Source organism: Trichoderma gamsii (genome assembly GCF_001481775.2).
Source record: "Trichoderma gamsii strain T6085 chromosome Unknown Scaffold_21.2, whole genome shotgun sequence".
NCBI lineage: Eukaryota > Fungi > Ascomycota > Sordariomycetes > Hypocreales > Hypocreaceae > Trichoderma > Trichoderma gamsii.
The window spans coordinates 176,636-199,207 of record NW_020171358.1 but is presented as its reverse complement, the minus strand read 5'-3'; the positions used below and the strand labels follow the sequence as shown (position 1 = coordinate 199,207).

Here is a 22,572-nt window from a genome sequence, read left to right as displayed (position 1 = left end):
GATTTTAGCCATATGGACAAAAGCAGAGAACAAAAAAAGAAAGGGAATAAAAAGGATTTCTTGTATATGCGGAATATTCCGATGTGTGCATGTGTGCTGATAGTGATTAGAGAGCAACAATCACAACAGTATCACTCATTCACAAACCCCATTCGAGGAATTTTCCTATATATTGGTACACCATCAATCAAGCTTAAGATATCCAAGGTGTTACCTGAGCCCTTTTCTGTCTTCTGTTACTTCTCCATTCTTCATTTCATCCCGCCCTTGCGTTACGTATTCAGCCGAATGGGAATAACATGGATTTAAAAATTAACCCAACAAAGCAAGCAGCTTCTTCGGTACTTGCCTCTGATATCCCCTACTTTTGATAGATGCTACTGCCAGTGGTGTGTGCACCACTACAGCACAACGTGCTGCTTTGCTTATCAATACCTAGTACTGTAGCATTTTATGTATGTCTCATCATATTTAACATTCCATCATAAATGGTAGTTGCAGATCAATTCATGCTTTTCTGGCCACCCCCCCCTCCCTGGATGAATTTTACGTCTCGACCTAGAGTGACATTTCATGCGACTCCATTTCTAAACGAAAATGGCGTATATCTGTGGGGGTGGTGGTTCACTTCGTATATAAGTGCGGTATCCAGCGATCCGCTAATGAAAGAGAAAAGGAAAAGCAAACAATACTAAACAATCACAAACAATTATGAATGGTGAAATGTGTGTGGGATAAACAGTGCTCCCAGTCTTGCCATGTATGCACTTGATCATTTCAATCCGCAGTCAGTCAGTCAGTCAGTCAGTCAGTCAGTCAGTCAGTCAGTCAGTCAGTCAGTCAGTCAGTCAGTCAGTCAGTCAATCAGCCAGTCCCTGCCCTTTTCTGCGGACCCTTTTAGCTATGTTGCGTATTATGCGACGGCCCTAGCAATCAAAATCAGGCGATTTTCAAGGGCTCCAAGTCAAGTTTGGGTCTGTGTTGGTCCATTCCTGGGGCCCCCCTCCCCGGCACTCTCTCCTTGCAAAATGGATAGACGAGCGGGGGAGACAAGTTTCCAAAGCAGCAATCACAGCTCGGGAAATTTGGTGCGCCGTTTGTGTCGGCGCTGGATGGGAATTTTCTCGGCCGTTGGGGAATGACGATAGCCACTAACATGACTCGTTGCTATGGGTGCGGCCTGCTGCCAGAGGAAATGTCAACAGGTACTGAGAGAGAGGAGAGGGAAGGATGCCTGGTACCGGGAATATGCTCTTCTCCAAGAGACTGCCTTGGTACAGCACTTCGTACCTGCAGATACTACTTTTGGGACTTTGACATGATCCGCTTTTTACAACCGATCCGCACGATGTATTTAGGTCATCGTTTATGAAGAATGATAACGTCTAGGCCATGCCCTGTGGGGTAGCGAAATATTGCACCAAAACGTCAGGGGGAATCCTGGTCCGGAGCACTAAATGCTGGGCAGGATAACCTCGAAGCCATCGTTTGTTCAGCTCGGCTACACACTCTCTCTGCGCGGGGCGGAAGGGAGGGTAGAAAAGATAATGACATCTGGGAGTACCTAGTGTCAATACAGACAGCAGTATGTTTCTACACACTGTCAACAGTAGAAGAACAAGGGGATGACCGGTTGTTGGTCATACAATGGCATCATCCATCTATGCAACGCCTCGCTTGGCAGGTTTGTGACAAAGATTGACTGCTTACCTGGGATCTACGAGTACGTAGCGCGCGCGTGTGTATATATGAAAGCTCTCTATGTTGCGAAATGGAGGGGTGGAGGGCGACAGAATGGGTCCCTACGCACCTTGGTGCATGCACGCCGATGCATGGTACATCTCAGTATCGGCTTGTACTCCGTAGAATGATTGCCCTATCTGTGTGAGAAGTGACACATGACGTGGATGGTAGCACTTTGATTTCGAGGCCGTTTTCTTTTCCTGGGGGCGAGAAGGCTTGGAAGGGTCCCGTGTAGCCGTTGTCGCGCTCCTTTTCGCTTCCCTGTGCCTGCAACTAGGGCTGGCAAGACCATCGATTCTAGCAGCCAAGGATTCTTTGACAGGCTTCGCCAGACAAGGGCATAGATGAGTAAACGTGCCAAGCGGTTGCTCCGTACTCGTGCTTCTGCGTTAGTTCCAAACCACCTGGCTTCCGGGGTGCTATCGCCATGTACTCGTGCTGGCAAGACCGCTGTTGAATGACCTGTACGCGGATGGGCCACGTTCCGTGCTGGCCTGATTTGACATCGGCAGTTGTGTGCTTCTACTGTACAATACCCCATGGCTAGTCGCCATGGGAAACAACGATAGTGTCACCCCTGAGATTTCTTCCGCCCAATGACAGCTCTGAGGCTCATCCATATCTATACAGAGTACGCAACGTGCTATCAAAGCTGGAACTGTACGGTTGCAAGTAAGTGTTGAAGGATGAAGCACATAATACAGCCTAAACGGGACAGGAGAAAAAAGATCACATACTGCTAGCAATAGCGGCAAGCCGCACCGTTCCCTATAGACAGAATAAGGACGGGATTTGAACGGCATCTTCTCCGGCTCTACACTATACAGTAGCTTCGGCGAAATCCTGGATGTGATGCGCTATGCGAAGAGCTGACTCGGCCTCGCTGGCCATTTGTGTCGTGTTCAATCCACATCGGCAAATGGACCGACAAGGTGTCCCAAAGGCAGCTGGATGTCCATTCTGGGACGCCAACATGTAAAAGAAATAAAGCCTGCAGCTTAGATCCATTTCCAGTCAATCAACTCATGCAAAGTGGCACCTGGCATTTCCTTGCCAAGCTCCTTCATGTACTCACCGTTTGCCAAGCAAGGCAATCTTTGGTTATCAGGAATACCTGGAACTAGTTTAGTACCAGATTTACCCACACCCCATGGTAGCAGCAGAGATGCACTGTATGTAAGAAGCCCGAAATGGCGAGTTGAAGGATCTCGATGAGAAGAGAGGGATACAAGTAGCGATCGGTATGTAGCGCTATGCTCCGCACCGCTTCATAAGGGTTTCTGGCGGTGTGTTCTCAGAAGAGCATACATCTCCACCAAGCTTTAGTATACATATTTCATCTCGAATGTATGCTATTACAGTACAGCATGTGTCTTTCCGGCCTGTAGTGAAGTCGTGCTGACGGGACCTCAAGTCAAAGCGTTCCAGCATTCGTAGTTAGCGGATGATGAACAGGACTAGCCATGGGTAGGGCTAATAGCCTCACTAGTTCCAACACTTGTTAGGGAGGGAGAAGAGTCTAGAGGGGTGCTAATATTCTAGCTGCGCATTCTGAGGCCGAAGCGGATGGCTTCTGCGGGCGTTGAGCTCCCGTGGCAGGATCTCATGGGGACATGGGGATTTGCGCCTCGTCTTCTGAGCCAATATACTGCTGGTACGTGTAAAGCAAAGCGGATTAGTGCTCAAAACATGATCAAAGGCAACGTCTCGGCAACCATGGCATATGCAGAGCGGGTCTCGTCCGTGTAATGCAATGCTGGCAGCTGCAGCTCTGACGGAGTACACATTGCCATCCCTCGTTGGTCGCCTGGTCCAACAACTTGGAGGAGGATTAGCAGTTGCTCCCGTCACTGTTGGCCACGCTCTCTGCGGGCCGTACGCCGTAGTGTGCGGTTAAAGTGCTCCTAGCGTTCCGCATTGAGCTTTGAATGCATATAGTAGTCTTGGCCATCCTGCGGAGAGAGTGGCCGGGGCTAATAATAGCTGCTGTTCTGCCCTTTCATCAGCAGATCGCTATTTTGCCCAGATAGATCTCAGCTGTCGCTCGAAAGGCTCGGCGTGACCCGAAGGAGCGATTTATTAGCACTCTCTTGTGCTCTGTATCTAGCTGAAACTGTGCTGTTAGTCCGCAAGGACAAAGCATGGCGGAAGATATATTCCGTAACATACATCATGCCAGTCCTTACCTACTAGGCACATGCAAGGCTATGCATATTGCTTGTACCGCATATCAGAGCGCCATGATGAGCAGAGCGGCGACATCCTATTTATCAGTGATATCATACCCAGAAGGATTCCACCAAGGGGCAGGCGCCGACTAACTTTTGCCAAGCTACACAAAATGCCTATGCTGATTGTCGGTCAAGGTAGGAAGATTTCGGTTTGAAGAGGACGTTTTCAACAACTAATACCTGCGAATGTAGTATTAAAGAGATCATAACAATGATTGACATCTGTCCACGTGGAGAACCTGGTGGTCTAGATAATGGCTCCATATTTGCGCGTGGCAATGACAAAAAACTGGCGTGAAATGGCAACTCGTCATAGGTACAAGGAAAATATTGCTTTGTGGTTGTGACAGTATCAACGATTGAGTGCCAACCAAAGTGATGCGTATCGATAGCTGCCAATAATACATTCAGCGTAATATTGAGAATGTCGCTGGGGTTGATCTAGCAGGGCAAATCGGAGGGCTTAATACGCTTGTCAAAACGTCCTCGGCGCAAGACACAAGATTTTGGTACAGGTAGTCCAGCGTCATTGTCTCGGGTGATGGTAATATTGCTGTTGGCCTCAACAGTTGTTTTGTTTTCTGGGTTTTTGGCATTGAAGCTGAAACGCTGGTGGCGTTCAAGGGATCCGGAAACTGGCCCGGGACCAACACAGAGGATGATAGGATGCGATGCCTCAGAATCTGGCGAAGCATTGACCTTTTCGTTAACGAAGAGAGGCAATCGACGCCCTTTTTTGATGCACCCTCCCCTTGAGTGTCCAGTATGGGACATGCTCGGGATTTTGAAGATTCTTGCTTTTCCCAAATGAGTCGGCAATACGGAAGTAGCCCTCTGAAGGTGGGCTTTGCTTCATCGGAGTTGCCTAGTAATGCGGCATAGGTAATGAATTGGTGATCAAACCAGCAATGCCAGCAGTACCAGCAACACCTGCATGCTAGCAGGGCATTCTATGATCCATAATGTACCATGGGGTTCTACTACTGCTGCTGACCCCCAACTTCTTCTCTTCGGGTGGTGGTTGTTACCATCAGATGGGGTCGGTCCATATAGAGGACGAGGTAGGGCACCCGAAGACGTAACAGTAGCGAGCGGTATTATTAAATCATCCAGGGCCTCCAGGATGCAACGAGTACAACGGTCTTGCCCACTGATTGCACGATGCTCAGTATCTACAGAGGGTTTGTTTCATGTTTCAGCTGCTGTGCTCGAGCGGTCGTCAAGTTCTTGGTTAGTAGTGTTGTATTGTCTCATAAACCCCCCACATAGGAGTGCAAAGGCTGGGAGTAGCGATCTTGGGGTCATGGCGCCAGTCTCCAAGCTTCTCCACAGTGGCTTGAAACGCAGCAAGGATTTGCTGCCGGTTGTCCGGGATGGCGCAGCCAGGTGTTGCAAGCCTGGATCTCACTGGCAGAGAGGGTTCCCGCATCCACTGGCTCAACCGCCATGTCGGATTGACAGGTCTCACCCTTTGAGACATTGGAAGTTCGTCTACAGTAGTAGCAGTACCATGGTATAGCTTTGTTGCGCCTCCACAGCCACCGCCACGGCCATCTAGCCAGCTGTGGGCTCGATCGATAGTTCTTGACAAAGCTGTCTCAATCGGATGTATTCGATTTGCCCGCGTGAGAGCGGTGCTACAACTCTGCGGCCAGGATCAGCCTCGTTTGCCCGGCTACAGAGCGCCTCGGTTACCGGAAAGCGTTTCATGGCTTTTTTGCTATGTGGAGGACGTCCGCCAGCTAAACTAAGAGCTCGAGCCGTACCGCGTCCCACTAGAATTGTTGATCCGTTAGTATTAGTGACGACTTTGAGAAACTAATGGGCAGCGAGCAGTTCTAGCGGCATTTTGCAGCCAAATCCAAATTCCTGTGTGAAACTGTCACGATGCACTTGCCGAGTCTGTCTCTCGTCTGTTGCATCTGCTGCGTGCTCAAGATTACGGCGGATAGAAACGCAAGCGTCTCCAGAGAGACATCCCGTGGAGCAGCGTTGTCCCAGTTCTGAATCCTTTTCGCCCAAAACCATTCAATAGCGGCAGTAAGCGTCAGCTCGCCGTTGGCCCAGCCGTATCAACCACATATTCGGCCAACCTCGTCCCGCGAGTTCGGATAAGAATAGAAGCCATGCCTGTAATAAAGGCGGCGCCGCTGCTCTGGGCAGGAATCCGCCGTGAGTTGCTGAAACCAGTAGAGGATGCGGCTCTTATCCAGATCCAGCCCGTTGCACTTGCAAGAAGCCGACCAGTTGTGAAACTTTGCTCCATGGCGGCCACTAGTTCGGCGCACGAGCCTGCTTTAGGAAACGAATCTTGTGAAAGACGCCGTTGGTGTGTTGGTGTTTAGTAAGACGAGATGGCAAGATGGCACTGGGCTGAGGAGTTGAAGTGTCCAAGTACTGCTACAGTACCAGTGTGTCTGGCAAAAGGTTGCATCACCCCAGCAAAAGCATCCAATAACTCGGCACTGGTATTTACTCAGGGAGGGCAGAGGCACTAGAGCACTTAATATAGCAGTGGTGCCAGCTGGAGGTTCCAAGCACCTTCCTTCGCTCCCGGCCATTGCCCACCCCTGAAGCATGGCTGTCACTGTCTCCTTCCCGTTGGCCCCGAGCTGCTGGAATGGCAAATCCCGGGCAGGTAGGCAGGCACTCAAGTACTCTGCAGTACAGCCCGAGACCCAAGCAGACGCAGCGTGCTCTTCCCCACTACTGGTTGGCTCTTAGCTGTACTGGCCAAGTATCTCATCGTCGCCGGCGAGGTCAAAGTGCTACTGACAACAGGCACGCTCTTTCATCACCCCTACTAGCAAGAAGAGAAGAAGGCAAGTCTACGAAGAAGGCACAAGGGCTCGAAATTGCCTGGGGGGTTGACGCCTTTCACTGCCACAACGGTATCCCCGAACTTAGCTGCGTGCCTAGAGAGTCTTTCTTTCAAAGCAGCAACACTTGCCGCCCAATAGGAAATGTCTAGGGAGAGAGTCGCAGAATCTGGCGTTCCAGGTCATTGTTGTAGTTTACGCTTCACCCAGCTTCGGTGACGGACGAGCGAGAAAGGCCAGAGCCAGATGCAGGGAGAGACTTTTGGCCAACGAGCTCACAAAACAAGAAGCATTGGCAGTGCCAACGCTACCTCCAGAAAGGCGACTTCATGCGATGACTCTCTCTCATCACGGCAAGTTCCATCTCTGAGCCAAGGATGGAGCCAGCCGGGTCTCGTGACGGGGCACGCCTGCTGATCAGCGCATACAACAGCATTTAGCCATTTAGCGACAGCGAGCCAAAGCCACCATCCCTGCCTCTGGTTCCTGGCGACGATCTACTCGTGCGTGCCCCGAACTGCAGACTTTTATTACCTCACGGCTCCAGAGTGGTGGTGTAGCCTTGTCGAAAGTGCTTCCACAGCGCGTCTGTATCAAGACGGGCTGAAACTATCTCTACCCTTGCCCGAAGTCAATGGCTGCCAAAGCCGGCATTGGTTCATGGCACACTCCGTACGAGTGGTACTGCCGATAACAACGTGGTCCAAGAGAGCGGATCAATTGGGCCAATCCGCAACGGGCGCAGGCAGAACGTTCTTTTGTTTCCAACCTGCACGGCGTTTCTTCCATTGGCCGTGGCTACCGAGGAGGGGGAGAAAAAAAGGGGGGGATTGAGAGGGCAGCTATTCACGAGGCATCACGGTACGCTTTTGTGGTGAGCTTTGTCACAAGCCGATGGATTTTACCGTTACTACTTGTATGCGCACGGCCCAAAAGGTAAGTCATCTGCATCATCGATGCTTCGTGGTTTGCAAATGTGCAGCATCTGCCTGTGTTTCGAACTATGACCTAGCCAGCATCAGACTGGAGAGATGCAGTGTGATAGCAGGCAGCCTGCTCGCTACTGGTCTGGCCCGCAGAGCAGGAAGCAGTTTGATGCTGGCTCGCAAGCCTTCTTTCCCTCGAAAACCCCACCTTCTTTGTTCTCCATATTGCGTGGAGCCAGAGTTGCGGTATGTCTCACTTTTCTTGCTGGCAGCGGAATGGGTTTGACGGCATAAATTTTGCAAATCAAACACTCAACCCATGCTTTGTCTCAGAGGAGAGTTAAAAACATGGAGCACTGCTGTCATCCATACACGAGCTTCGGGTAAAATACCACTAGCAGACGGACGGCTGTAGCTATGGAATGGTCGCACTACCAAGGTCCGTTTTTCGTACCAATTATGTCTGATCCACAGCCCATTTTCTCCCTGAACAGATAGTCCTCCGTTCGGGGCACTAACTTGGAAGGATGCTAATGTTATTTAGGTTATGCAAAACCAAGGTTTGGAGACGCATTTAATTGGCGTCTGCTTTGTTCTTGGCCTGATTTTGGATTTTTTTCCCTTTTCCGTCTCACCGTTAGCCCCGTGGGCTACGCAATCCTCGCTGGCACGAGCAGGGCTATCCTGGAGCTGCCGCTTGTCACCCTGGGCTGCCAGCCCTGGTACCCAGGCTTGAATGCCGCTATTAACTTCCCGAGCTTCCATGCGGCACAGGCACGCTCGGGATATGCTGAGCCAACGAAAAGGCTCTGCCATGTACTTGTATCTGGGTATCCATCCAAGAGAGGGAAGGGGGAGAGAAAGAAGGCGCGTTGGCTCGATATCTGGGTGGATACACTGGAGATTTCCGAACCGCTCGTGCTCTGGAGCAAGAAGCAGCCAATGAGGCCGAGTGAATTGCTGGTGGCACTTGTGCGAGGACCACCATTTGTTGTACCTCATACGGAGATGAAGAAGGGTGATACTGTACTCGTGCGAGTAGAAACAGCAGTTTCTGGTGAGAATGTGTTAGAGGCAGCGCTACACGACGCACGGATCGTGACCAAATCGAAGGAGATGCGTCAGCGCCGTCCCAACGCGCGCTGCCCTCAGAGAAAGTGCTGGCCTTGTGCGTTTAGCTCTTCCTGGGACATGGTGTTGTGGTTGGGCCAATGCTTGGCTCGAGCCTGGGCTGGGCAAAATAAAGGCTACAACACCCCTGTTGAGGGGAACCTCCTTCGGTACGCACAACTGAACTCTATTCCACTAGTACGCTCGACTTACAGCCGAGCGCCTTACTTGTGCAGACACGCGACTTTGCCGTCATGTCCCTGGTCTTCCTGGAGGAGGTGGTGCTGCCACTTGTCTCTTACCGGCACCAAGTGGTGCTCCTGTGGCACTCGTGCTAGTCGGTGAGCCGCACAGCTTTGTTTCGGGTGCCGGATGGAATGGGATCGAGGGCTGCCTCTATGCTCCCCAGGCAGTGCGGTGCCTCTAGTGTCCTGCACGCAGCTCAAGTGTCCAATGTCCGTTTCTAGCCACTCGCAGAGCGAGCTGTGAACTCCCCAGACGCGCGGGGATGGCGACTAACAGTCTACGCCTGCTTGATGATTACGAGTATGACTGTGACGATGCTGGGGCTTTCACCTTTGTTGCGCCCGATACCCATACACCATACAGGCGATCGACCCCCTTTGTTGGCCGATGGACCGCTGGCTAAGGGAGAGGGGACGAATATACGGATCCAAGGCAATGCTAGCTGCGCAGCTTATACCGGGCCCGAAGTCCGTACAGTATGCTCGTACCTGACCTGCACGCTGATGGAGCAGCGCTGCTGGCTGAAGCATGTCAAGGTTACCAGGCTTTGGAGTCGAGCATGTCAGCAGCCGCCTCTTGCCTCTCTCTCTTGACGATCCAGCAACGACTCGGCGTCTGGTGGCTCAACGGAGTAGAGCACGGAGTGTGTTCCTGGGGACGGCGTTTACTGGGTCATCCGTGCTCGCGGCGCGTTCTCTCCACAGCTACACGGGACTAAGAGGTTAAATCTGAGGACGCAATATCTGCAGCCAGGTGCTTGTAGTACAGCCAGCAACAAACACGCCTGTACCTCTGAAGTCGTCCTCTGCTACACATTGCGCAGAAGCTCCTCACCAACCAAGGGCAGCCCACCTGCGCTATCCTGCTGATACACCGCAGTGATACTATATATGTATTATACTACGTACAACCTACTACCTCAGAGAAGTCTACGTCGCTCATACCTACTGCCCTTGGAGACTCTACGAGCTCGTACCCTGCCAGCCCGTGGCACCTCGAACTGCTAAAAGGCACCGGCGCGGGTGACATGCCGACCTGGACGGCCGACGGATGGCGTGGATGTTGCTGAGCATGGCCTAGGCCCTGGCCAGGTGGGTGTGCTGTGACATTGGCACACTACCGGCGGACGCTAACTGCTGGCGCTGGTGCTGGGAGTGCTGCCATGCCTCGAGTGGAGGGCAGCGTGAACCTTGGTGCTGTGCCTTGGCTGGGAGCGACGCCAGCGACCGCTAGCGCCAGCCCAGCAAGTGCTACGAGGGCTCGTACGGGGGACTAGCAGAAGCCCCAGCTGCAGCCGGAGCTGTTCCAGGTATCGCGCCAGGCGAGAAACCCCAGCTTCGAGGCTCTAGGCTCGTGGCTCTATATACTAGGCTCTGGGGCCTCAGCGGCGAGCACGTTGGCGGGCCGGACGATCTCTCGCCCTCTGCCCAAAGCTTCTGAGGCACTGACCTCGTTGTGATGAAACGAAGGGGAAGAAAAAAGGAAAACGTAGAAAAAGAGAGATGGCAGATACAGCGTGGCATACCTAGTGGTAGAACTGGCCAAAAGCAAAGAAACGTACACCTACTCGTATGAATGAAAGAGAGACAGATATAAAAATAAAACACACGGGCTGCGTGCATCTGCCGCGCACAGAGGCCCGGCGATTGGCCCAGCGCTGCTGCTGCGCTGCTGCGCTGCTCCCTGCCTGCATCACCACCAGGCCGAGCCCGCCTTTTCGCTCTTACAGGCCTCATGCCCCATGCCTCGACCTGCCTTGCATTGCCTCGCCTTGCTTTGCCTCAACTGAACGGCCTGGGCTGCCTTCACCTGCGTCTTCCTACATGTACCTGCCCCTCGACTGTCGACTCTCGCCCGCACCCTCGTCCGCGATTCTCCCATTCGCTCTGCTGGTGCTGGTGCTGCTTCTTCTCTTTTTGCCCAGCATACCAGGCACTCAACTCAATCTTCTGCCGGCCTCCTGCTTCTCCTTGGATCCATCTCTCTCTTCTCTCTCTCTGTGTCTCTCTCTCTGTCCATCTCGCTCTCGCTCGCTCTCCCTTCTCTCCCTGCTCGCCTCCTCCCATTGGCCCCGTCTTTGCCTCTTGACGTGCGACGCTGCTGACACGCCAGCCCGTTGGACCCAAGAGCAGACTACCGTCCAAAGTGGACTGGCCAACAACCACAACGGCCGCGAGTAAGAAAGCGACAAGAGAGACAGACAACCCGCTGTCTTGTGCGGGACCCGCAGCTGCCATCGTCCTTCCTGGTGGTGTCTGGGCCTGGTGCTAATTGGGCCAATTGTGTCGACCTCTCTTGTGCCGCTTGGCTTGGATCTCATATCAACCGACACGTCCTTGATTCTGCGCCCTCTGCTCTTCATCCTGGGAACGCACTTCTCCCCGGTGACTGCCGGCCACCTTGACTCTCGTTTCGCCTCGGCCTCGGATCCGACTTCTTCTTCTTGTCCTCCCTCCCTTGGTGGTTTTGTTAGAGTCCCAAAGATTCAGCGTAGTGTTTTCCCTCTTTAAAGAAGAGAAAAAAAAAAGTGGGAAAATATCATCTCTGCGTTTGCGATATTCTGCCGAGTTTGTTCTGTCGCCGTGCTACCGCGCCGCACTCGTTCGTGCTTGGCAACACCACTGATAGCTAGGGATTGCAACACATGACGCCCGCTGCTTGATCTCTTTGTGCCCTCGACAAAAACCGATCCAAGACGACTCTTGCTTATCTGCCCGGCTACTTGGGATTTCTGTCCCGTCTTGGAGCAGTTCCGTGTTTGGAAACCAACGAGAGACACCCTACCTCTCCCTAGTCTTGGTCTGATTCGCCCAACGCAATTGTCCCATTCTATAAAGCGATCGGCTGCGCCTTGCACAGATTCGTCCTCGAACACGGCTCACTGCCGGCCAGTACCGTTTGCCTCTGCTGCTCTTGACATCTTGCTGCAGGACAAGGTGGTTAGTTGAAAGCTCCTGTTGCTTGCTGCATCTGCCTTCGACGCTTGCCATCAGAAGCCATCATCGACATTGCCTCGCACATACAACGCGACCCAAGTCGGCATCACACACGGCCCTCGTCTTCTCCGTCGACGCTACATCGGCTACGGTTGTTACACAGCATCGCCGATTTATACAAAATCGGGTACAACAGCATCCTCGTACACACCCCCCCAACTGCCAGCAGCGCCATCCCAAGAGATCCTGGCCTTTCACTGCATTCAATAATCCCCACGTATGGTCTGATCGCCTGGCTATTCGTTTCGAAAAACTCATACGCCACTCTGCTCGTGCTCTATTTCTACAGTCTTCTGCGCTACCTTTGAAGCACAGACTGGCCATTAAACAGTCTTGTCCACTTGCAGCAGAATCTTAGTAGCACTGCATTACCGGAGGGATTCTGTTTGATTCCACAAAGACGTTGACGATAGTACAACGTGGCTGATCCTTGCCGTCAACTTCCGCCTCCCTAGTATCCCCTTCTTTGGCCTATGCAAACCGGAGTCGTACCAAGCAGAGCCGAACTTGGTGTTGAATCGCGCTGCTCTTTTGGGAGCCTTGATTGTTCACTTACATCTTTTGCCAGCGTAATACGCCCTCTTCATAATTGCTACGACCTAGACAACACCCTATTCCTACCCATCACCATTAACCATGGTTCAGGACTGGACGCGGGATTCACTTCCCCGTCACCAGACGTTTCAACCTCAGTATTATTCTGCTGATGCTACGCGGCATCAATCTTTCTCATCAGAGAGATATACCTCTGATGTTGTTCAGCGACACCATCCCTTTCCACAGGAGCGCGTTGGCGTAGAAGCCGACAATGCTCGTTTCCAAGATGGCAACGACTCGCGTCGCCATTTGATGGTAAGTTTGCAAGATATCCCTGCCTCTTTGCTGTTGATGCCTTTTCTGACAATGCGTGAAAAACAGTCAATCGACGATGCGCTCAGAACGCACTGCGGCATTGTCGCCAAGCATTATTTTGTCACTGCCATTACCGAGGATGGCGCCACCATGACCTTTGTCAACCCTACTACTGGGCGCGGCATGAGTGACAACACGATTCGCCAATTCTTTGATGCCACCAAATACCGGCAGGTCATGGCCCGCATTGATTCAGGTTTGTGCTCCATAATCTACAATACGAAAAACCTTTCTACTCGGTTGGTTGCTGACCAGTGTGTCAAAAAGGTGCTGATCCTATGCTGGACGATTATAATCTTGAAGACGGCTTCTACGGTCGTTCCGCTGGGCTCGGTCGTAGTCGAATGGACCGTCGCCGCAACTCTGCATTCGGAGAATGGAGTGGCAGTCCTGTTCGTCAAGGCCGCAAGCGCGTCAGAGGAGCACGGGCTATCAATGATGAAGACGATCTTCCCATGACTGTTTCATCTCGCAGGTGCATCAAGATTGGCGACTCGGCTGCTGTATGGAGCTTTTACGAGCAGCGCTTCAAGAACTGCCAGCAGACGGCCTGCAAACTCATTGCCAAGGCTTGGGTCAAGGCCGTGGAGCCCAAGAAGCAATCAACGCATCCTTACACTGGTAGCGATGAAAAGGCACCAGGATGGTGGCCGAAAGCGTGGGGTCCCACAAAGGACGACAAGGTCCGCCATAAAGAGCCCGATCATCTATACAAGCGAGGTTAGTCAAACTTTTCGCGGCATCACATACAGGCGATTTCACATGTGCTAATCGAACGAAACAGAGCGTGTCCACCTTCTCGCCCACATCCTCAGGTTGGTTGTGGAACCCAACCACAAGCAGCATACTGAGATCCAGAAGCTTGGTCTGAATGTGAAGAAGCTTGATGAAACCACGAATGAGGCGCTGTCATCCTTCTTCATGGACAACGAGGCAAATGCCAAGAAGAAGCCGTTTCTTACTGAAATCTTCAAGGTAGCTCGGCTGGAGGAACGGTACAAGAACGGCGAAATCGGTAAGCTAGTCGCCACTCTTCTAGATCTGAGCTCTTGAGAGCAAAAAGTTCCTAATACTGACACCAACGATGTATAGATGGCACAACTGAAGTCTATGTCATGGCAGAAGACAAGATGCCAGAGAGCTACGCTTCAGACCCTGAAGATGCTGGCTTTATCAAGGACGAAGAGGATCATGATGTATCCAGATCCAAACCTCCGGTTTCTCAGGGCTTGCCGCACCCGGCATCGGAGCCCAGCTCTGCCACGAGCATTCGGGGACCAGCCTTCATTAACGATTTAACAGCACGGGCTAATACATTCCCCCAGTCAATGATTTCGGAGATTCCCTCACAGCAGCATACATTTGTCGAGGGCAACACACTCTCCGTCCATAGCGGCCAAGCCGTGCCCACCGCTACCACTGCAGCTGCGGCTGCTACTGGCAACCTTACCCTTGATTTGGTTGCCACCTCTCACGATGCCAGCCGGCGACCATCGGTGTTCAGCGACTATGCCAGCCCAGGAGGGAACTTGTACTCCCAGCAGTGGCCACAGGCCTCGGCGGCCACCAGTGGATCATCCATGTACCAATATGGTCAGCAGCAAACGGCTGCGCAACCAGCAACATTTGTGAGCCCCGGGGTGCCCATCACAACCGGCCAGCCCTTCATGCCGAGCTCTTTCGATGCGCCGCATCGCAGTGAATACGACCCAAACGGCAACGCGATATTCAGATCGGGAGACCTGTCACAAACACCTCCTGTTAGCCAACAGCAAGGCTACAACTACGCAATGTCCAATGATACACGTGGAATGAGAGTCATGGCCCAAGTTGTGGATCCCGCTGGACATCGCCCTTCCTTACAATAAAGAAAGAGGGAGAGCGATAGCGCAATGGGTTAGTGGTATCAGCAGGCTACAGGAAAGCGAGCCTATAAAGTCTAGCTTGTGCGTATAATGCTACGTACAGGGGCCTGGTCTCGGCAATACAGAGCGCGGTACGCACTGGAACGCATATTGACCAATAATTGTGTGATTGGATCTTTTATTCTATTCTATTTCTTCTTTGTCCCAATTTGCTTGTTATCGAGTCGGTCTATCCTGGCGTTCAATGAATTTTTCAGCTGCCTGTGGGGAGAGGAGGATCCCTTTTTGACGAGATTGATGTCGTGGGCGATACAGGCGGACTTTGCTTGTGCTTTATTCCTGGAGGCTGCTTTTCACTTCTTTTTTATCCCGCCAACCTCCTGCAAGGAAAGCGATGATCGATTGAAGTAGTGTACCAATGGTAGTATACAGAGCATGGATGGGCGATTTGCTCTTGGCAAGACTGCCAATTCTCTTTTTGGTCTTTGGATTTTTGTTTGATCTATTTGTCTGCGGCTGTATCTCCTTTCATTGGGTGGATATGAACATTTCTTGCCTCCAGTGGCAATCTTTTCGATGAGATTTGTTTCTTTTATTTTGGAATTCTCTCTAGTCTCTGGCGATTCACAGGGCCTCTGACATTTATGGCTTAGTTATTGTAACCTTTTGGATACATGCTCACACCTGACGGACAGTGATACTTGAGAAGACTTTTCAGATTTTTGGCGGGGGCTCTTTTTTTTTTTTTCTCTGAACGGAATTGTTATCTCATTTGTTCTGTCGTCTAATCATGTCTGTGTGGGTGCAAGATGGAAATCTGTGGGTGGGGGGGTTTATCTGGAGTGGTTTACAAGGAATTACGTAGACTGAACAAGGCATAGCGAACTAAGCAAGCGATGCTATCTTTTTTTTTTTAATTTCCTTTCTCATTTCTCTTGATTTCTACTTTTTTTTCCTTTTGACTCTTAGTTAGTTGGCCAGCGTCTCTTTTGCGAAGAAGAGTGGTCTTCTTAGGTTTATGGGGGCGCGGAAGGGGGGGAGGAAAGTGGATGGCTGGCCAAGCGAGAACTTTCTTTTGATATATGGGATAACTAATGTTTTCTTTAGCGACTACATAAGATGCGTAGTAAAATATATGAGCAAGCTATTACAATGTTTATTTTTCCCAGGTATATTAATTTCTACTTTCTTACTTTGCTTTGCTCTCCTACCTGTTTGAATACGCAATGGTATATGCTAGAAGCGTTTTACCCATGTAGGTAATTGACACCCGTTTTTTTCTCGCCCAACAAGAAATGAATTGAGCAAAGCTCTGTCGCCCCTGCTGAGACGCTGAAGCGGCCGAAATGTATACAAAGATAGGAGTGTCAGGCCGCAGCTGAAGCTACGAATTAGGTATGTAAAAGAGGGGCGTGCGAATGAATATTGAACTTTGTTTTGAATTGGATGGAGGTGAAGGAGTCATGTAGTGCGCAAGGGGGTGTGTTGAAAAACTTACATATACTACTTGCATACAAGTATAAGGCACGGGCATCACGGAGAAGTGCCGAGTTGATGGCCGCGAGTAATACTAGGAACGGTACAAGCGAGTACTTCTACCAAAAAGAAGCCTACAGTTAGATTTGGCATGGGAGAGCAAAGTTCTCACGAAGCACTTCTTAAACTAGTGTTAGTTCCCACCTCGTCCGGGGATCAGATCGGCGGGAAGGCAAAAAGAGACGGGAACGGAAGCGATGGGGATGAAAAAAGTGATGTGATATGATGTGGCACGATTATGATATGATACAAGTGCCTGAAAGTTTGAAACCCTTAATTTATTTTGGAGAGCATTGGGGGAGGAAACAAGCCGTTGGCTCATGGGTTCATAAAGTGGCGGGGAGGATCTTCTTTTGGGGGGGGGGGAACTTGATTATGGGGACAGGATACTTGCTAGGCAAGGGGTGCGAAGAAAAAGAGGGAATTATTAAACAATCAGCACACATTTGTTAACAATAACACCAAAGTTAGAATACTTACTGCTGCTGCTACTGCTGCTACTGCTGCTACTGCTGCTGCTGCTGCTACTACTGCTACTGCTGCTAGTAACTACTACTACTACTACTCTACTATTTTCTTCGCACCCCTTGCTGGGTTTGGAGCTACTAGTAGTACTCCGGTAGTATTTGGTTGGGCTGCGGGTAGGTATCTACTTTGTACGTCATGGAGATGGATCAGGCAGCCGGATTTGAAAAGTATTGGAGAGAGAGAGAAAAGTGATGTGTCATGTTTTGTTGATGCGAGGGAAGTGTAATCTAGGCTAGCCTGTTTGGTGGGGAGGGGGGGGGGGGGGGGTTCTTCTTCTTATACGTGGATGTACGTAGATGTACACAGCAAAGAGTAGTATCAAAACGAGACGAACAGGTAGTAGATACAGATGACATGTCCAAAGCAAAGCTAGGTAGATGAGCAGGTTTGAGTTGGCATGGATAGGAGCACATGCATGTACAAGTATATCCCCGTGTACAAGTAGTATACAGCACTAATGCTGTATGTCTGAGTTGATGCGGGCAAAGTGTGTGTGGACTAGGTCCATGGCAGATTGGGATTGGAGGACGAACAGTGTGTTCAGCTGGCTAGGGGGGCTGATGGCTGAGATGCCTACATGATGGCTAAACATAGAAAGAGAGAGGGAAAAGGGGGGAGAAAGTTGAGAAGCTGAAGAAAAGGAAGAGGCTGGACGTTGTTTTGCTCCGGAAGAGGGTCAGTACTGCTATCTGGGGTGTAGTATGTATGTAGCTGTATACATGTACGGAGCAATATGGACAATGAGGAGTTGTTCATTAAAGCTTGGGATAATATGGCTCAGCTGCTTGCTTGATATACCTAATACTACACCTACAATGTTTTTGGTGTTCGGATACAGGTACTACTACAGCTACATTAACGAACAAGAAGGCGTTTTACTCCATACTGCCTAGAAAGGTGCTTTAGCTTTTTGTAAAAGGTAGGGGGTAAACAGAAGACCGGGAAAACGACAGGATTCTACGGCAGCCGGGTCCCATAACCCGAGCCCGCTGGACCTAAGATATCATTGCATAGAGCTAACTATGCCTGAACCAAACAGCCAACAAGCGTGTCTTCTTGCATTAGGACAGTGACATTTGTAAGTGCTAGAAGGGCAGTTGGTGCATCGGTAAGGCAAGGCCCAACCATGTCATGTCCATCAGCCAAGTCCTAACGGGCTATTTTTACGGAACACAGCTGCTAGATAGGTATATCATGTGCTATCATCACGGCACCTTCGATCGTTTGAGTTCACGCCCCCCCCTTTCCCAGTCGCCAATGCTACTGTAACTTGCAGTAGTTGCTCAAAAATGTTTCTCAGTGGGGGCAATGAAATCGGTATAACAAAGTCGTATTAGCAAACATGTTGCACTAAGAAAAAAGGGTCTTGGCCATGCAGCTCGCGTAAGTGAACCGAAGGACGAAGACGGTGGTGCTGCTACTGCACAGTATCAAGTTGTCGTATATCACTTTGCCTTACGATGCTTTGCCGGTAAACTAATCATAAAGCCTAGATCTAACAATGTGCGTAGTATAAAACTAACATTCCTTAAGCAGTATAAATCGAGCGGTCTGGCCCGTCTCGCCTTACTTTCGAGCTGCATGCTTAATTAGATAGTTTGGGAACTAGCAAGTCATTGCAACGACACCTTTACACACGACGACAACTTAAGATGGGTGGAAAAAAGCAACCGCGTGTCTCTCTTTGAGCGACTTAAAAAAGATGGTTTCACTGCCACAAGACTGGAGGAGTTGAGAGTTGCTCCGCATGTTCCGCGGATGTCGGAAATCGGAGAGATTCAGGAAAGCGAGTTACGCTCGTATGTACGTACAAGTAAGCTCGCGATGGGTAGAAGCAGGCCTTGCCCCGGAATCCCGATGACGGATTTTAACCCGAAACCTGGGACCTTGTCACGGTCTGACTTTTTCCTTGCATGATTGCGGTGTGCAAGCACAGCCCATGAAAGCCTGGTCAAAGATGGATTTGTAAGTAGATACGTGATTGGTAGTTCTTGTATATGAGGGGTTACCAGTGAAACTACTCTCATATTCATCGCCGCTGTAAGAGTGAATAACTACAAGTAACTGAAGTCGGTACTAGATAGGCTATACACTGCAGTAGGCCGTGGCCGTAAGCAGCTGAAAAGCAACCATCTCCTTTTGGTGTCCAATGAGATCTGCAACCAACCAGTGTTTACCGAAACAAAAAACAAACAAATCATACATATACGCATTGACAGAGGGCCATGTCCGTATTCTTGGCGATGAACCCCCGGCAAAGGTACGCATACGCTAAAAAAAAAAAAAGGAGGCAGAAAAGCAAAGACAAGATCAACCCCATTCAAGCCCCCAATATGTCACCGTCGAAAATGTTGTGTCATTAACACTCAAGTACATATTAATAACGGGCTAATCTATTTCGTTTACGGTATGTTGCTCTTCCCTCACTGCCATGTAACGCCAAAGCCCCTGTACCCTGTTTCTCTCCTCTCCTTGGAACCCCCCTGTCCCTTGTCAGAAAACAAAACAGGGCCAGGCGGGGCGAAAACACTTGTAAGAGAGAAAACAGCGAGGGTCCTGAAAAAGCATAGAGGCTAGCCAATAGCCCAGCCACGGAGCTGCCTCCGCGTTCTCCCCGTTAGTGTTAGCACCCCCTTGGCAACAGGTGGAGGGTAGCATTGCATTGCTTCTTGTCTCTTTTCTTGTCCCTTGCTTGCGTGCGACGCGGCTTGCGAGCTTTGTACTTGGGCGGTAGTTCACCACCTACCAGGCAGTCGCCAGCTCGTACTCCAGCGATGTGTTTGCCCTGCTTGTCTTCGCTGTCATGTCTCGTCTTGTCCGGCTGAAGCACTAAATTTGATCTGCTATTCATGCATTCGTATTTGGCCCTGAAAACACTCCCGAGTAATAACGAAGAATAAGGAGCAAGCGTCTCCTTGCGTCACCATTAAATACTCCCTTGCACGAGCCCAGGCGGGCAGATCCCTCCTCATCCTCGCCTTGCAAAGAAATCAGGAGAATGAAGCTGTTGGCAAAATAATACTGTCAATTTCCCCTCTTTCAGCCGCTCGACCCAGGTCCCCCAGCCAGCCAGCCACGTCGCCATGCTTCTTTTCTTTTCTCCCTCTTGATAGGGTCTCATGAAACGTGGCTACTGTAGGAATATCCAAAAGGAGCCTACTCTAGATGCACTCCGCCTGCGTCAAGCGAGCCTTGCTGGCTGCCGCATAATGGCATTCCGTGCGGTGGTGCCGCGGCATCCTTGGGTGTTGGTGTAAATGAGCTGAAAAAGAGAGCGAGTCCTGTTGCCAAATAGGGAGAGGAAAAGAAACGAGAAAAAAGAGACCCAGCTATGGATCATGGAAATACCGCACGGGAATAAGCCAGCTCTCTCTCCTGGAAACTTGAGACTTGAAAAGGCGCCACGTTGGTCAGCCTGAGAAAGAAAGAGAAAAAAAAAAGGGCAAAAATGTCTTACGTCGTCTTCCTCTCAAAGCAGCCATCCCCTCATGTCCGATCTTCTTGTCACAACGCATCGCTTCGGGCAGATAATCACACCTTGTCGTTTCCACTAGCTTCGCTGGGCTGCCATTCGCGGCATGCCGTCTTCGTCGGCCCCCAAAAAGGCACTCGGCCAACACTTGCTAACGCGAGACATGGACAGGGTCCAGCATCCAATCGCTTAATCTCGATGTTCGGTTGCCAGCTGCTTGAGATGCAATGCGCTGCGCATCCATCCTTGGTGACCCGCGGAGATGCAAGCTTTGCTTCCGCCACGAGCCCCAACAAATAGTTACTTGCTTGTAGATTGCCTGGTGATTAAAAAAGGAGACCTTATGGGCACATCCCTGGTCAATATCGCTTTGAGCCATCCAAACACGTTGAAGTGAGAAGTCCATAGAAGGGAGAATCACACCGATGAAAGAGAAACTCGCCAGAATCAGAAGAAAGATTAGAGAAGGAAGAGGCAAGAATGAAAATGGGGCAATAACAGGTTGGGCATCATCAAGGATCGTACACATTATCTGTAGTCCGTAAAATCGGACAGCGCTAACAACAAAAAAAACTTTGCTAATTACGTAGAATCTTTCCCATGTAGCCCAAAGCCCAGCCTTGTCTTGTGCGTTTCTGGCGCGCTCCAAGCAATGATCATGAAGCTTAACCCCTCTCTAGTTCTCCAAAATGAATCCTACCAAACGCCAAGCTACTAGAAGAGTAAGTCTTCCAGTTGAGAAATGGTATCTCGCCCTAAAGCTAGGCCCAGTAAGAGTGAAAAAGAAATCGGAGTGAAAGGGGTGGAGAAAGGGTTGCATAGATATTGAGGAGTTTGTAAATGAGAAAGAGAACGATTTGAAACGTAGTCATCATCATTGCCGAAGCGGAGAGGCGAAAAGAAGAAAGAATTTGGCAAAAGGCATGGATATGATATAGCCTTGCAAAAAGAAAAAGAGAAGAGGGAAGCAAGAGGGTTCACGAGTTGACGTCTTTTTCGTGCTGCGTCTTGGCCTGCTGTGGAACGTGGAAAGCTTCGGAAAAGTTTGAAAGAGAGCCTGTTAGAGATGCTGGGGGGTGGAAAATCACCAATGCATGCTCAGGTTCCTAACTCGACTGCATAGCGGGATTCGGCTCTTCCTTTGGTGCAGCCGGTGGCTCAAGTCCAGCTTGCTGTGCAACTCGCTTCCATGTTTCCAGCTCACGATAGAGCCTCTCGCACTCCTGCTTCAGTTTGTCGTTGGAAGCACTGAGCTCGGTAATAGCTTGCTCTGTGAGGAGCTTCTCCAGCGTCCATTTCTCAATATTCTGCTGCTCGTTCTCCTTAAGTTGAGTGATGAAGCTCACAGCCCGCTGTAAAATTGAGCCTTTGTTCTTTTCACAGCCCGGCACAATCTTGGCCAGCTCGTTGATGCCTTCATTGATAGTCTCGCGGCGTCGACGCTCCACTGCACTTCTTGTCAGTCCCCAAGGCCAGTCTACCAAATGCTAATGAATAGCTGTGTTCTTACCTTCTTTGTGATTATCCTTGCGCATCTTGTGCCATTCCTCTGATCCGACACTCGGCTTAGGGTTAGACGGAGGAGGCTGAATGACATATCGAGCGTGTGGAGGAGGAGGAGGATGAGTCTGAACACCGTTCGGGGGAGGTGGTGGGTTTTGGTTAACCGCTGAGTCCATCAGGGGGTCAGTCTGCTGTGTGACATCTGTGCTGAAAGGGGTGTCGTGTTTGAATGCGTCTCCATGGCCGTGGTCAGGGTCAACAGCCACCTGAGCAGAGAACTGCTCCTCGGTTGATGGTGGTACGTGGAGGGTCGGGTACATGCCCAGAGCAGCCTGAGCTGTGCTAGTAGCATTGGAAGGGTCCGAGGCGTCGGTGTGATCCGCAGCGGCGGCCTGCTGAAGGGCGTTGAAGTCTGCAACGTTGACGCCACTGGCCGCGGCCGCCTGCGAGGCCTCGATGGCGTTCTCAATGAAGGCAGCCGTGTCCGCCGGTGACGCTGACATGGCTGCGGGAGGAGCAGCACGCTTTGCGCGTCCAAGGTTGGGGCTCTCTAATTCGCGCTTTCGTTTCTGTCCAGGAGAGCCTGGAAAGCCAGATAGGTCGGGGTGTTCAGATACAAGTGTGTCGGCCATCATCTAGCTTCTTCGAGTGGATGAGAGAGGATTGTCCACGAGCTACCGAGGAG

At 50.8% G+C, this 22,572-nt stretch overlaps 3 protein-coding genes across 3 annotated transcripts; 1 reads left to right on the top strand and 2 right to left on the bottom strand.

The window, feature by feature from the left end:
• Positions 1–4,415: 4,415 nt before the first annotated feature.
• Positions 4,416–4,748, bottom strand: TGAM01_v206269 (hypothetical protein; the record flags this gene model as incomplete). The annotated part of the gene is made up of 1 exon (XM_024549837.1): positions 4,416–4,748. The coding sequence occupies one exon, from the start codon at positions 4,746–4,748 to the stop codon at positions 4,416–4,418; it is 333 nt and encodes a 110-aa protein (XP_024405401.1).
• A 7,959-nt stretch (positions 4,749–12,707) lies between these two features.
• Positions 12,708–14,851, top strand: TGAM01_v206268 (hypothetical protein; the record flags this gene model as incomplete). The annotated part of the gene is made up of 5 exons (XM_024549836.1): positions 12,708–12,923; positions 12,990–13,179; positions 13,251–13,703; positions 13,768–13,998; positions 14,076–14,851. The coding sequence occupies 5 exons, from the start codon at positions 12,708–12,710 to the stop codon at positions 14,849–14,851; spliced, it is 1,866 nt and encodes a 621-aa protein (XP_024405400.1).
• Positions 14,852–21,490: 6,639 nt separating this feature from the next.
• On the bottom strand, positions 21,491–22,522 carry TGAM01_v206267 (hypothetical protein; the record flags this gene model as incomplete). The annotated part of the gene is made up of 2 exons (XM_018808818.2): positions 21,491–21,831; positions 21,895–22,522. 2 exons carry the CDS (start codon positions 22,520–22,522, stop codon positions 21,491–21,493), a joined length of 969 nt encoding a protein of 322 aa, XP_018657917.2.
• Positions 22,523–22,572: the final 50 nt, after the last annotated feature.